We start from the raw sequence: 15,489 nt of genomic DNA, 5'->3' as shown, positions 1-15,489 counted from the left end.
TCCTAAGGAGCTTATTTGTGTCACTTTTGTGAAAAAATTAAGAAAATATCTAAAATAGGAATAAAAAGATACAGGTAATATTTAAACTTGTTTCCTTTTCAATCTTATAATGCTTAATAACACTCATTTCTATCAATGTAATACTACAACTGAGTGAAACTTTTAAATACTGAAATCCAGATACTTTAGCTACACTCTTATTTGAAAAATATTTCAAATATCACTAAGCATAATGCAAGAAGCTTAAAAATACCTTAATGTCACTATTCTTAACTTGTATCAAATTCATGTAAAATATTTCTTAAAAACTAATATTTTTATTTGGTATCTTAAGTCTCACAAAAGTAATTTTGTTTCTAATCAGTTTAAAGTCAATTTAATATTTATTTATTAATCTAAGTTTATGCAACTTTTTATGCCCTAAAAAGAATTTAGGGTGTGGACATTCATTTAAAAGTATTAAATTACTAAGTGGACCTTAAGACAGTAAAAATTAAGGTAATGTTCTTTCACTTTTCTGAAACGTTCCTTTAATTCATAATATGGCCTATATGTGAGAATATTTTTTAGATTAAGACATGATATTTTAGCATATTGAATTAGAGATGGGAAAAGTACTTTTTAGAGGAAAGATGTGTTTTAGAAATAGTATTAATTAGCAAATGTATAAACTCAATAATGGTAAAGTATTTTAAATATACTATATAAATATCCTGTGAGATAGACTATTTTATAAATCTTTCAATGCGTAGATAAATTAACTAAAACAAATCATCCCTGTTTGAATAGCATTGCCCAAAAAGCAAGCTAAAAAGGAAGGGAAATAGTCTGCTTACCAGAATAATAAAGGTAACAGGTCCAATAAAACTCCATATAAAATAGTTATCAACATGAAGCCAGCAACTATTATGAAAAGAAAAGAATATGCATTAAGTAGCTTCAATGGATCCTCAGCATCACATGGAAAAAAGAATTTTAAACATCTAACAAATAAAACTACATCTACATTTGCCTTTGAAAATTCATTTATCAAAGGGTGAGAACAATTCTAATAATTCTGAGTTGGCTTTGACTTAACAAAGGATAGCAATTTATTTATTTTAGCCTGCATGTTTTACATTTGATTAGAGCATACAAAATTGTGCTTGCTCAAGAAAAACAATAAATACCACCCCAACTCTAAGACCGATGACCTTACTAAGACTTGAGACTCAATATTCTCAAACTTTCTCAACATTTTAAAGTTCTACATGTAACCATTAAAATTTGCCTTTCAGATCTGTCTGAGCTAAAGTGCTTAAAAAAAAAAAAAAAACTGTTCAGAGGTTGTATTTGTTGCAAAACAGTGTAGCATAACTATAATACCTCCACTAGGAATGGATGAACACCAGGAAAAAAAAAATCAAAGCACAGAACTCATACAGTATTAGAGTAAATGATGCATAAACTTATTAAGACAGAATTTACTTAGTGGTTCATTTTTCATATAACATTGAATCCCCACTGAATTCCTTTTATTTGTCTTTCATCATCTGTACAGTTAAAAAGCTTTCTTTAGTCCAAAGAATCTTTATATAACTAATTTTATCAAAGAAAAAAATAAACAGAATTGGAAGGCAAATTCATGCCTCTAGCAAATAAAATCCTTAGAAACACGGCTGCGGCCACCTTCTGTCACTTTCCGTAAATATCTGTATTTTTATAAATGAAAGACAGTGACTCATTTTAATCCTTTCAAACTGCCTGATAAAATATTATCAAAGTAAAACATATGGGATGGAATGTGCTACTGTCACAATTCAGAATGAGAGTTAGCTAGAGGGTCGGCTGCACAAAGAGAGCTAATGAAGCATTAGCTTAAGACTGAGTAGTTAAAACTGTCAGATGCTTTAAGTTCAGAAGAATTTTTACTTAATATCTTTCTAAGGCCAAAAAGTTATTTACTTTTTCAATTTGTTTCAGGTCAATCTTTTGTGTTAAAAAGAAAGTCCATAATTTAGAATCTGCCTCACCAGAGTACAAATCCTCTGAACCTAGAAAATTACAAAAGACTTGATTGTAATTTGTGCACGGCATGCCCATTCTCTTACCAATAAAGCTTTCAGATGCTATTTTAATCTGTCAGGGACCCTCACTGACAGCTAACAGGCTTTAAAAAATTATTCACTTGAAAAACACTCAGGTCACTTGCAATTACTTACGCTTTTTCTGTTCCATAGCTCTTATAGTCAATAGCAGCTGAAACTCCAACCACTGTGGCGGGAAACAAGTAACCGGCAACATAGTAATATTTTTTCCTTGAATATTCACTTTCAAAAACTTCAACTAACATTAGGTAGAGCTGCACACCTTCTAGGCACATCCAAGCAAAAGCCGCCAAAAAGAAAAAGTGTAGGAGTCCTGCAAATATTGGGCACGCAATCTGTATGGGAAAAGAACAAAAATCACAAAGGAAAACTCGTGAATACAAAACAGCCCACTCCAAACCTCTAAAATATTCACTGACAGAAATCACTATTGTTTTTAAAATGTTATTTAGAGTAAACTACTGCTTACTCATAATATTTTTTTCATAAATGGAAACAAATTAAAAACACTTCCAAATTTGAAGACTATAATCCTTAAACAGTATAATGCCAAGTGTGCTAGATTTCACCACTATAAAGACACTATTTTTAGTGAAATTAAATATCAAATAAGAAAACATGTCATAATTTTTCTCAAATTATCCATTGTGAAACCTGAATATTCTACTTATAGATGATTTACTTCACAAGTCTTTAGAATAGTTGCTTGCAAATACATTATTTCTACTTTTTTCTATAATGGAATTTTAAAACTTTGCTTTAATGGCAAAAACCCTGGCTTTAATTACCTAGGATTATTTTCCTGTCATATCTGGTGCATTCATAAATTCATAACAGTGCAGATGAATATGGTGTAAAGTATTAACTAATTAAGTTCTGTTTCTGACATTGAGACCACATGATAAATAAACTGCTTTGAATATGAGGAAGGAATCACTGGTCAGAATGACTATGTAAGCAAAATAAGAATTTTTAAAATAGGACCCCTTACATTACAGTAGCCCCAGCATTCTTCTATTCAAACTACATCTTACTAAAAACCCAGAAAAATGCAACTATATCTTAATACACAAAAATAATTCATAATAATATAACTTAATAATTGAGCTATCTTTAAAATTTATTACAAGTTATCTTTCAATATTGTCATGTCAATTATATCAAGTTACAAGGAGCAGAAGACCTATTACAATAATTTTCAGTGATCCAAGGTCGATAAAATTAACAGGTGCTTACCGTGTATTTTGTCTTATCAATCCCTATCAAGAAAATAAATTCAGCAATGAAAAGGTTGATACAAAGGTTCTTGTGAATGGTATTACGGTCACTCTGTAGACCACGGAAAAAGCAGAAGGTGAAGATGCAGATAGCCAGGCAAACAAGGGAAATGACTATTCCCACCCAGGTGATGACTGTGAGAAGTAATTCATGAACTCCATCTTTATACTGAAAATAAAAAGATATGAGGGATGTTAGTATTCCTGCATTACATCAACTAGAGGAAAGATAGCTTTCACATGTACAGTTCACCTTTTTAATGCTCAACTCTCTGAAGAATAATTTTCATGTGTGTTCAAACAGAGCTTAATACTAAAAGAAAATTTTGATCACATAATAAAGTTCAACATTATCTTACTGATTTTCATATTTAAAGAACCATCTATGAAAGAGAAGGATTTTTCCTAGAAAATAATGTAAGAGCCCAGTGATTTTGAAATAATGATTGAATTAACAAGATAAACATATGAAAAATATTTACATGATAGAATAAAGATACTTGGTTATGATTAAAAATAATTGACCTTTTAAGGATTTTTCTAGGCTAACACATAAGCCAAATTTGATGTTTCCATTTTCTCCTTGGGTTTCTATATGTTTACATACTAAGAGTTGAGTACACAACAGTTCTGAGAGTTTTCATGCTATATTTTAAAAAATATTAATATATTCTGACAATTATTTTCTTAATTACAGGAAGAAATACTAAGACATATTCCAGAATCATTCTGACTTTTCAAAATCTGCAGCTTCACATAGTGTGCAAAGTGGTTAGAAAACTTAAAGTGAAAGTTGCAAAAACAGATTTGAATATTCAAGACAGGAAGGGCATGTTAAAATGTAGAGCCTTCTGTCTCTTTTACATGACCTATTGCTGTTCATTTTTTAAACCTCCAGGTTGCCTCTGCCAAACACCTGCCCAAAGGAGTAAAACTTAGGACAAGACTGTAAAGTGATATTAAAGCACATGATTTTGAGAAGCGACAATAATATCGTGTCAAGAAATCCTAAAATACATGGAGAGTGTCGAAACAATTAGAAATCCATGTTACTTTGTTTGCTTTTTAGTTACGATAAGCACCCAAAAATGAGACTATTACACAAGCTGTTTTGAATCTCTGAGGTTTTTCTCTGTTACTAATTAGAAGTGCAAATACTTACTACAATTTCCCTGTGGGCCATGAGAATTGCAAAATTGGTTAGGTGGCTGCATGCACACGTTGTACGAGTTTTATTAGTGTCAACCAGCTTGCAGCCCTGGGTAGACCAATATCCCATCATAGTTCTCTCTGAGTAGTTCCAGAAGGAGCAGTTTGCATTGAAATAATTGTCAGGCTGGGAAATAAAATGACAAGATAAAATTAGGATTTTATACTCTAAGATGGCAATAGCAATTGTTTAATATGTGTAAAAGGTAATTTAGATTAAACTTTGCATGTTTCGGACTATAAAGTTTTTCATCAGCAAAATTGTGGACTATGTTATACAAAGCAGATATCTAGCTTAAAGGGGGCTTTATAGTCCGAAACACTCTAAAGTGTACTCTAAACTACCAAAGACCCATTTTACACAATTACAATTTCCATCTTATGATTTTACATATTGATGGTACATTAGAATCATTTTATTTTTCTTTCTGATAAAATTAGAGCCATGAATTTGTTCTGAGAAAATTCTATACAGACCCGGTGTTTTAAAAATCCATTTTGTTTTGGGCCCATTTTGGGTTAATTCTAAGTGACACAGTGACAATTTGAACCTCAAAGCTCTTAAGTGTGAATAAACTGAAGCAGATACAAGGACCATAACTGCACAAATATATTTTTCTTTGCCTATTCTGGAGATCTATTTTGTTATCTGTGGGCTCTTATTCACTTTACTTATAAAAGACAAAAATTCTGCAGATAATCTTCCAGCACAATGTAGTTACTTAAGTACCAAGTTGCATTCTAAGGCACAGCAAAGGAATCACATCTCCTCAATCCTACATTTTTAAAACACAAAACTCAATACCAGTTATGTCAAATAGGATCAGTAAAACTAATCAAAAAAAAAAAAATCTGCCACACTAAAAAGGCAGAGTCCTAAGAGTTAATACTCTTAGTTATCCTGCTGCTAAGGTAAGAGTTAATTTTCATTTGAAAACAAATTAGAGTCATTTACATTTTCCTGTTGATTACTGAATTAGCTTTCATTAAGAATACACTTAAGTTCTAATAATCACTGAACCAAGCTCATTTAATTTTATGTTCACAGACTTAAATAAACTTGTGTCTCTGACCTAGTACAACATTTAAAATTCAAATGGAAAGGTCTTTTCTTTCCTCCCACCCCATCCTCAGCATGTCAGTTTTGCTTTCCTTCCTCTTTGGTTTTATAACCCTCCGCTACTTCATTAGCATACATTAACTTACATCAATGTGTGGCAGGGTAAAAAGCACAGGATCAGTCAGGTATACTCGGCTGGACTCTTTATTGATTGAAACTGAAATGACGTGAGAATTCACTGCAATGGTGCTATTACGACCAATAAAGTCAGCACCCAGTTTTATGGTTGCATTTTCTGTACTAAGGAACTGTCCCAGACTCCGGTAAATGATGAACACCAACTTTGCCAGCCCTAGAAAAGTACATATAGTCATATGACTTACAGGAAATATGCTTATGAATACATATACAAGATACAATACAGTTAGAATAAAGTGAAAAAGTCCTTATGGAATCTTTATTTAGATTAAGTTTACTGGGAAAGAGTAACGCATTATTTTAAATCTGCTTTTAAATGTTAAGCCGTTTTTGGTGAATTAGGAGTAAAATATTCAGCATTTTGGAATTAATAGGTTTAACTGAACAACAACAAAAAGCCGTCAATTTTTAAAAGACTTCCATCTTACCGTTCCTGCTGTTCTGTTTGACAGTATTTGCAGAGAGTTGGATAGAGCTGCCTGCTCCTTTGATGCCCAGAGGAAACTTAAAGTCTTGGACCTGTCCTTCTGTACTGAGTACTGCAACTTCCAGAACTGGATGAGGTAAAGAACAAAGGAGACGGAAAAAAGGGGCATTCTTTAAATTTAGCTACAAAGAGGAAAATGGTAATTGTGGGGGAAATGGGCATTTATTGAAACCTTAATATCTGTACCCCCATAATATGCCAAGATAAAAAAAAAATCATACCGTTAGATTTCAAAACAATCATAAACAAAACTCTAAATTACTCCAAGAGGTCTTAAACCTTGGCTTCTTTAAAAAATTTTGTATAATCATTTTAACATTTTCTTCATATTTATATATGTTTGTCATAAACTAATTGTTTAGCCTATGAGTATGAACAGTGTATGAATTCCTAGCATATAACTTTCAAGGTTTTATTTAAAGCATGAAGGTAAACAAAAATATTTCAAAATGTATTATTTTGGCTCTTCAAGTAACTTTTCAGTGACTATTACTTGGTGCTGGTAAAATAAAAGGTGAGGTATAAATTTTAATGCCTTTAATCTGTTTCTATGGATGATCTACTTTAATATATAAAATTATATTGGTCAGTATGCAATAACATATTTTTTTCTACTTTCTAAAAGCAGGGAGACCAACACAACATATTTATGAGAAAATGTCATCATGTTAAAACTTCCCATTAATTCTCATTAGTTACCAACAATCTTAACATACTCAAGTTGGGCAAAATAGAACCTGTTCCCAAATCTGGCCTGTCATCTGTTTTTATAAATAAAGTTTTATTGGCACACATCCATGCTTATCATTTGTATATTGTCTATTGCTGCTTTAGTGCTACAATGCCAGTTAAGTATTTTCAAAAAAAGACAACATGGCCTGCAAAGCCTAAACTATATACTACTGGACCTTTACAGAAAAAGTTTGACAACCACTGTGGTCTAATCCAAACTTCAAAAACTCAAACCAAGTAGCGAAACTGAGAAACATGTAAGGAAAACAAGTCAATACATAAAATTGAGAATATTTACCTGATCAATAAAGCCTATATTGTTTAACTTTGTTTAAAAAATATAATTAATAGTAACCACTGTCAATATAAATGTTTACTGTCTGCTAGTAATTCTAATGAAGACTATAATATTTTACATTGATATAGATTTAGATTTTAAAAAGAATGGAAAAGTACTATTGTTTCCACAAAAGTTAGCTACCATGTTAGTAATTACAATACCACATTTTATTGATAAAATCTGAGGAATTATATGAAAAATCACTAATTTCAGATATTTGAATTTAAAAAGTAACACGTATTTCTTAAAAGCAATTAAAAAATATAGTCCATATGTTTTTCTATGAAGTTCACCCTCTCTAATGTCTGTAAGACTGCACAGCTATGTCTATGCTTAGACTAACATATAAATATGTATGCTTGTTTATACACACATTCTCACACACAGATATGATGGATTCACCTATATTTCTCTTTTGTTCCCCGTAAATGGGCTCATACCACTGTACAGTATCTGTATAGTAACTGAATATTAATTTTTTAATCTTCTACAACTCTTGTAAAATACAGATAGATGTAGCTATAAACATAAAAATATAAATAACATTTGGAAAATTTTAAATGCAATTAAGCTACATGTCAAACTCCCAAAATACAAATTTGAAATGAGAGTCATGTAACTTCTGGAATTCTATCACTGGTTGAGATACTTATTTTACTGATAAATGTTTGGAAAGATTAAGCAGGGGGGTAGGTGGGTGACCTGCTTGCCTCATTATCAGACTGCATGTGTGGGGACAGGGTTAAAGGGATAGAAGAAAAGTGACAAAAGTAACTGATTCTTTCTCACACTGAAAGGGGCTATCGATTATTAATTTCTCTTAAGGCAAGATAGAAAAGAGGACGAAAGAAGAAACTCTTCTGAGTTTTCATAAAACATTCCAAATATACATGGACAGAGTTAATTTCATTAAACAGACATTTACTTATCAAATTTTAATTTCATTCAACAGATATTTACATTAGAGTTTAAAATGTAAAGTTCACAGTAGATAAAAAATAATCTTTGATTTTTTAAAAGTAACAGGACCATTACTACAGATCTTAGTAGATATTTTTTAAGCCATAAGAGAATGCAACAATCAACTTTATATCAACAAATACATTTATATTGATCATTAAATAAGTATAAAAACAGACAAAATAGAAATTTTCCAAGAAAAATAAAACTGACTAAAAGAAATTTAAAAAACCCTAATAGTTTATGACCATTAAACAAAATCAACTGACAGTTAATCATATACTGGATTTTGAATAAGATTTCTATTTCTGTTTTAGAAAATGGAAAAAAAAAATGTGTCCTAACGAATTTTACAAGATTTGTATAAGACAGCACAAGAAATTATGGAATATTTTTACTCATTAAAATGATATAAAAAACACTTTAATAAAACATATACACACTTTAAATATAATTTTCTGAACAAATTAAGTTTAATTCAAAAGGGTATAAAGAAATTAATACCTCAGGAAAATGTATTATTGTAATTCACCAAATTAAGAAATTAAAGAAAAAATTATTTACAGAAAGAATTCAATAAATTTCAACACTCATTTAACGTAAAACAAATCTTTAAAAAATTATAGGAGTAAAAGGAAAATTCCTTGACCAGATAAAGGTTTTGTTAGGAGATAAATGTTATATCTCCAAAGCTACATAGCAAATTACAGCGAAAAACTCCAAAAACACTCCTTTTAAAGTCAAGAGGCTCCCTATCACAGGTTTTATTTACCATTGTGCTAGAGGATCTACCTAACACAGTAATTCAAGAAAAATAAATAAGAGGTATAAAGACTTTAAGGAAAAAGCAAACTGTTATTATTTCACCATAAACATGTGTACACAATAATCACGAGGGACTCTACAGATAAACTACCAGAAGTACTAAGAATTTAGCAAGGCTGCTATCAGCAAAATCAATTGTATTCCTATATACCAAGCGACAAACAATTAAAATATGCAATTTTAAAAGGTGGTATTATTTATACAAAAAAGCAAAAGTTGTAAATTACCTAGGAATAAAGCTAATTTTAAAAACAGTACAATACACTAAAAGGGAAAAATATATAATTTTATAAGAAGATCTAAGACCAAATAGAGAATTATAAGTTGGGAAAAGTAAGCTGATGGATCTGGCACTTCTTTTAAAAGTCAATCAGCAAACTCAGTCTAATTCTAATAAAAATTCCAACAAATTTTGTCTAGAACTTGACAAATTGATTTTAAAATCCTTATGGAAGAGATATACCAAAAAGCAGCCAAAGCAAAGTTGAAAGACTCGACAGATACTAATATTATTGGAGAAAAAAAAGCAGCAAATAATAGACACTCCTAACATGCAGTATAAAATTACAAACCATTAAGGAAAGGAATGGATTATGCACTAAAAGTACACAAAGAACTGGTTATTCATATAGGAAACAAATCAAATTAGCTGCCTTGCTCATATGATAATATGATTAAAAATAAATTTCAGGTGGATTAAAGACATAAATGTAAAAAAGGCAAAGCTTTACTGTTTATAAAGAAAGTATAAGATCTTTATAAACTCAGTGTAGAGAAAATTTTCTTAAACAGGAAGCCAAAAGGAAAATACTTCTCAAACAAGATACCAAAATCACCAACCCTAGAGAATAGACTGATAAATTTGACTTCCTTTATAATAGATACCTTAAAAAGAGTTAGAAAGAGAAAGCACAGAGAATGAATATTTGCAAACTATATAATCCTCAAAGAATTAGTGACCAGAATACATAGAGAAGTACAAAGATACAAACAGGAAAAAGCTGTGGACAACAAATTCACAGGAGAAAAAACTAACATGAGTAATAAATGAATTAAGAAAGAATCAACAGCATTAAGTAATCAGGGAACACAAATTAACACAATAATGTGATCAATTCAAACTAAATAGATTGACACAATTTATGTCAATAATGAAGTGTTAGCAAAGATAGTGATAGTATTACAGGCTAGAAAGTAAATTAGTAAAACAAGGTTAGAGAACAATTTGGCAGTATTGAGTAAAGGTGAAGTTGGGCATGCTCTATCCCTCAAAATTTCTGTTTCTAGGTGTGTGTGTACGTGTATGTCTAGAAAGGCAGACATGAACAAGAAGGCATAAGAAAACTTGCAGTTTTACTTAAACGTCAACAAAAAAGTCAAAGCCACTAAAGTGTTTATCAGTAGAACAGCGAAATAAACGTGGCACATTCTTACAAAGACAGCGCGAATGAATGAACTTGAGATGTAAATGTCAGCATGTATAAATATGAAAAATGTAATGGTAAGAAGAAATTATACAATTACATTTATAGTGTGAAATAATTAATGTTAAAAACATGAAAAGTATTAAATGTATACCCCTGTAGAGCCAAAATTTTTAAAAAGCTTAGTAATGCTAAAAAACAAATTAAGGAGGATAGTTATCTCCTTAATTTCATCAAGAAGGAGGAAACCCAGGGCATTTCCACATTATCTATGAAATTTTTCTCCAGAAAAATCTGAAGTGAGTATTGTAAAATGCAAGCATGTGGCTCAGCTGGGTGACTGGTGCACACATGTTTATGCCATTCCCTATACTTTCTGTACACTTGAAATAATATATGCCTTATTCAACAGATTTTCTAACAGTGAATATACTAGGTTCATAGGAGAGCCATATCAGAGCCTTATTCACAGCCAATAGAGTTTTAATGTAATTCTCTGTCCTTCTATTTTCCAAATTCAGCAGCAACTAGTGGCTGTAATGAGAGGAGAGGGGAAGCACAATACACAAGAGCCTATGGGAAAAACTTTGGCCTCTGTTAGGAGACCTGCAACATGGCAGGTAGGGGCTGCTCCATTGGCCTGGGTCCCAGGACACAAAACAACAGGGAGCAGAACTGAAGATGACAGGAACCAGAGCCAAAGCCCATCCAAATGGCTAAGCAGCAGGAAGGAGGAACAAGCCTTTGATGACTTTGGGGTTTTTGTTACCACAATATAATAAGTCTAGACTCAGTGATGGACACAGTCAAGCTGGCTACTAAAACCATTAAGAAATAAGATTAAAAGGAATTTTATAATGGATGGATCAGGCTGATAACACCGAAATCATCTAATTAATCTTAAGCTCACAAGGAAAGACAAAGATTATGCACCTGGTGATACGATGCAACAGAAGTTGCATCATTGCAACAGAAGTTCTTGCAAAAAAAAAAAAAATAATAATAATAATTAAATCTGATTTGATCAAGCCTCTAGATCTAATTATCAGTATATCAATCAGAGTCCAGTGATGCTCTGAGGATAAAACAAGCCAAATCCAGAATGTGGGAAATTCTACAGGATAAATCACCCACATGATTTTGGGAACAAAAATGATAATAAATCTTTTAAAAAGAAGATGCATGGAAAAATGACTTTTAAAATGCACTCAACTGACATATCAGGCCAATGTATTATAGGGACTTGTTTGTATCTTGGTTCAAACAAACCAATAATTAATACATTTATAAAAATTAACTAAATGCAAATATATTTTATTATGTATTAAACCTAATTTCATAAAAATTTTTAGGTGTGATAATAGTATTTTGAGATTTTTAAAGAGTATGGGATATACATGAAGTTCTTTATAGTAATAATGATAGGATGCTATGATTTGCTTTTAAAGAACCATAGTGGTAAGTGGAATATGTCAAATAAGATTAGCCATATGTTGATGCTAGGTAATGGGAATTTTTTATCAAAATTAAAAACTTCCGCTCTTCCCAAGATATAAAAAAAATAAAAGAAAAGTCACATTCTGAGGGAAAATATTCAGAATATATCTGACAAAAGACATATCAAAAAAATATAAAGAATCCTTATAACTCATCAATGAGAAGAAAACCCAATTAAAAATAGGCAAAAGGTAAGAACAGACAATTCACAGAAAGATATATGAATGGCCAATAGACATAAGAAAAGAAGTTATAAGAAAAAAAGTTACTTAGCAATCACAGAAATACAAAATAAACCCACAATGAGATGGCACTGCAAACCACTAAAATAGCTAAGAATAAAATGACTGCTAATTCTAAATACGGGTGAGGAAATGGAACAACTGGACTCTCATACACAGCAGTTCAGAGTTTAACAGGGTACGGCCAGTGGGAAAACAGTAGCCAAAAGTGGAAATAACCCAAATGTCTAACAAGTGCATAGGTATACAATAGTGGTAGTTCTTTACAATGGAATAATACTCAGCCATAAATAGAAGTAAACTATGGATGCTCCCATTTATATGAATAAATATCAAAAACATTACTCTGTCTCTACTATATGTTGAAATAGAAAAAATTTTCAAATAAGAATAAAAAACAAACATTACTCTGTATAAAAGAAGCACAATCAAAAAGAGTACTAGGTACTGTGTGATTCCATTCAACTGAAGATCTAGAAAAAGCAAAACTAATCTATAGTGACAGAAAGCTGATTGGTGGTTGCCTGGGGCTAAGGGCAGGAGAGACTGACAGCACAGAAGCGTGAAGGACCCTGCCCAGGTACAAAAATGTTGACCATACTGAAGATTACAAGGGTGTCCATTTGTCAAAAACCCATCAAACTGTACACTTTAAACAAGTGCTTGTGGTGCATATAAATTATACTTCAAAGTTGACTTTAAAACACCACAGATATAATTATCATAGATATAATTATATCCTTTTTATGAGGTCATGTATTATAAGGGTAAATCATGCTATGAAGTTAAAAACTAAGGATTCAAGAAGAAATCACTAAGGAGGAAAACCAAATTGTTTTAATAACCTAAGATATTATAGCCATGCCCTCAAGAGAGTGAGGACATGAAGGAATAATAGGTTATTTTAGTCCTCATATTTGAAAACAGAGCTACACAATTCCTAGGGAAAAGGTGAGTGTTTTCCTCATACTAAATCATGCATTAGTTTTTCACAGAATTGTTTATATCTTATAAATAAAAAAGACACAACTAGATTAGAATATGTAAAATGACTTTCACATGAATAATTTTTAGGCAATCATACTACAGACATCATTTTAGAGATGCCTGGTAAATGTATACTACATTCTAAAAGTATCTCCATCCATGATGTTTAATTAAAAATGGAAAAAATCAACATGGAAAATAACCCTTTAGAACTATGAAAAATACAGGTATTAAAAAATATATTCCTGGACATTTAATTTTTCAGAATATGTCTCAAAGAGGGATAAAAATATCTTGGGCATATAATAACAGTGTGTTCTACATAGGTAAGATTCACTTCTTTTAAAAAATTCACTTATGTAAAATCAACTTAAGGTTTTCAATTTAAATCCAGGTAACAATTTATGTCCATTTCTTCAATATACCTTTTTCTGCATTTTTTATAGAAAGTTCCATGACGTAGGAAAGTACAATTAGGTGTTGAAATATGGCATCCCAGAAAGCAAGTCTTCATTCAATATCTGGTGCCCTAATGAAGTTAGCACTGTTTTGGGTGGAAGCGGTTTGCTTTTTTTATACATTTATGCTTGAGAAACCTTTTTACTTCACTAAGGGATACCATTAACTTCATCTGAATTCAACCTCATTGAATAATTAATAATTCTAAACTGCTCAAGCCTAAATTAATAAAATTTTACTGTACTAACTGTATGTCTACCAAATATTTTCAAAAACAAATTCCTACCTCTTAGTGGTAGCATTTAAATTCTGAATTTTACCTCAAAACTATCCATAGCTATTTTGCGTGGGTATCCTGCATTTATGGGAAATGTAGTTCACTGACCACATTTTTACCTGAAGGCAGTTATGTTTAATATAAACATTTGGCTCCAGTTCTGTATGCTAAAATATTTGACTGAAAGAATACATTCCATTAAGTAATTTACATTCATTAGAAACATAGTATATAAAATAGGAAAGCATTTGCCACATTTGCTTGCAAGCACTTTCATTACTTGAGCAATCTATATTCTGGTATTTAAGTACTCAGACTTTTTTCTTTAATGATTTTTCAATTGAGAAAAAAACACATACATATATGTGTGTACGTATATGTATATATACATATAAAACCAACTTTTAAAAGATATAGGGTACATTATGGCTTTTGCATTAATTTTAATAAGTGTGATCAATAATATCTCTTGCTAACAGACAAAAAAATAATTTGACAAAAAAGTTTGGCACTGGGAAATAACAGATTCAGAATGGAAACATCATTCTCTTTTAACATCTATCTTCTAATCAAAATTAAACTTGACAATAGATTCACTTACCAATATTTTCTGTGGGCATTGAAACCCTCGTTGGTTCTAAGAGATTGTCAGCTAGGACAAAAGCTCCTTCTTCCAATGTATCAAGTAACATTGTTGCAGTATGTGCTTGTTCAGAAGAATTCATGTGTTTCCATGATTCCAAGGCTTCAGGTCTCAGAAGGTTGTCCACTGTGTCAACAATTGCCTACATCCATTAGAAAACTATCATTAGTTTTGACTGCTTCTAGAACCAAGGTGATTTTCAATCACTGACTAGTGACAATTGTAATATTTATCTGTCACGATGATTTACTTTTATTTCAAGATGGAAGAAGACCTGGACAACATATATCTGGTCAACTTGCAATATACCCGACCATTATAAAATAGGATTAAGTGAAGATTAGCAGATTGTTATTTGATTGTAAAAAGGATTGTTTCTGTTTGTCTAATCACACCTGAATTGTTGAAGAAAAATACAACAATCAGTGTAAGCTCTTAACCTGAGGTATTACTCTTACCTGTGTGGTCAAAACTACTAACGTCATCCTATTTATAATATCAGTGTTTGAATGTACTAAATAGAAAATACTAATGTGTCTGGAGGAGACTAATGCTTAAAAATTAAACCATATTGCTTTTCTGGAACCTGAACTAAAATAGTGACTAATCGAAATTGTGCCTTACAGACATTGTCTACTTATTATCATTTGTTTAATAAAAAGTGGTTGTAAAGTTTATAAACTATCTGCGAACATTTGCATTCTTCCAATTCCCTGTCCAGCTAAAAAACACTTGAGAATATACTTTAATTTATAAACAATGGTCTGCTTTTACAGGAATCAAAA

General features: G+C 31.1%; 1 protein-coding gene across 27 annotated transcripts in view; it reads right to left on the bottom strand.

Moving 5' to 3' along the window:
• Window positions 1–15,489, bottom strand: part of ADGRL2 (adhesion G protein-coupled receptor L2) — a 632,947-nt gene that overhangs the window by 20,219 nt on the left and 597,239 nt on the right. For all 27 annotated transcript variants that reach the window (XM_075999599.1, XM_075999596.1, XM_075999609.1 and 24 more), the window contains 7 exons: window positions 14,663–14,846; window positions 6,260–6,385; window positions 5,780–5,985; window positions 4,527–4,700; window positions 3,324–3,533; window positions 2,202–2,422; window positions 837–903 (listed from right to left, as the gene is read on the bottom strand). In XM_075999599.1, the coding sequence (XP_075855714.1) occupies window positions 837–903; window positions 2,202–2,422; window positions 3,324–3,533; window positions 4,527–4,700; window positions 5,780–5,985; window positions 6,260–6,385; window positions 14,663–14,846 (1,188 nt within the window). The remainder of the gene's footprint in view (window positions 1–836; window positions 904–2,201; window positions 2,423–3,323; window positions 3,534–4,526; window positions 4,701–5,779; window positions 5,986–6,259; window positions 6,386–14,662; window positions 14,847–15,489) is intronic.

Source organism: Microcebus murinus, chromosome 2 (assembly GCF_040939455.1).
Source record: "Microcebus murinus isolate Inina chromosome 2, M.murinus_Inina_mat1.0, whole genome shotgun sequence".
NCBI lineage: Eukaryota > Metazoa > Chordata > Mammalia > Primates > Cheirogaleidae > Microcebus > Microcebus murinus.
Note: the sequence above shows the minus strand (reverse complement) of the source record. Positions and strands in the feature narration are given on the sequence as shown.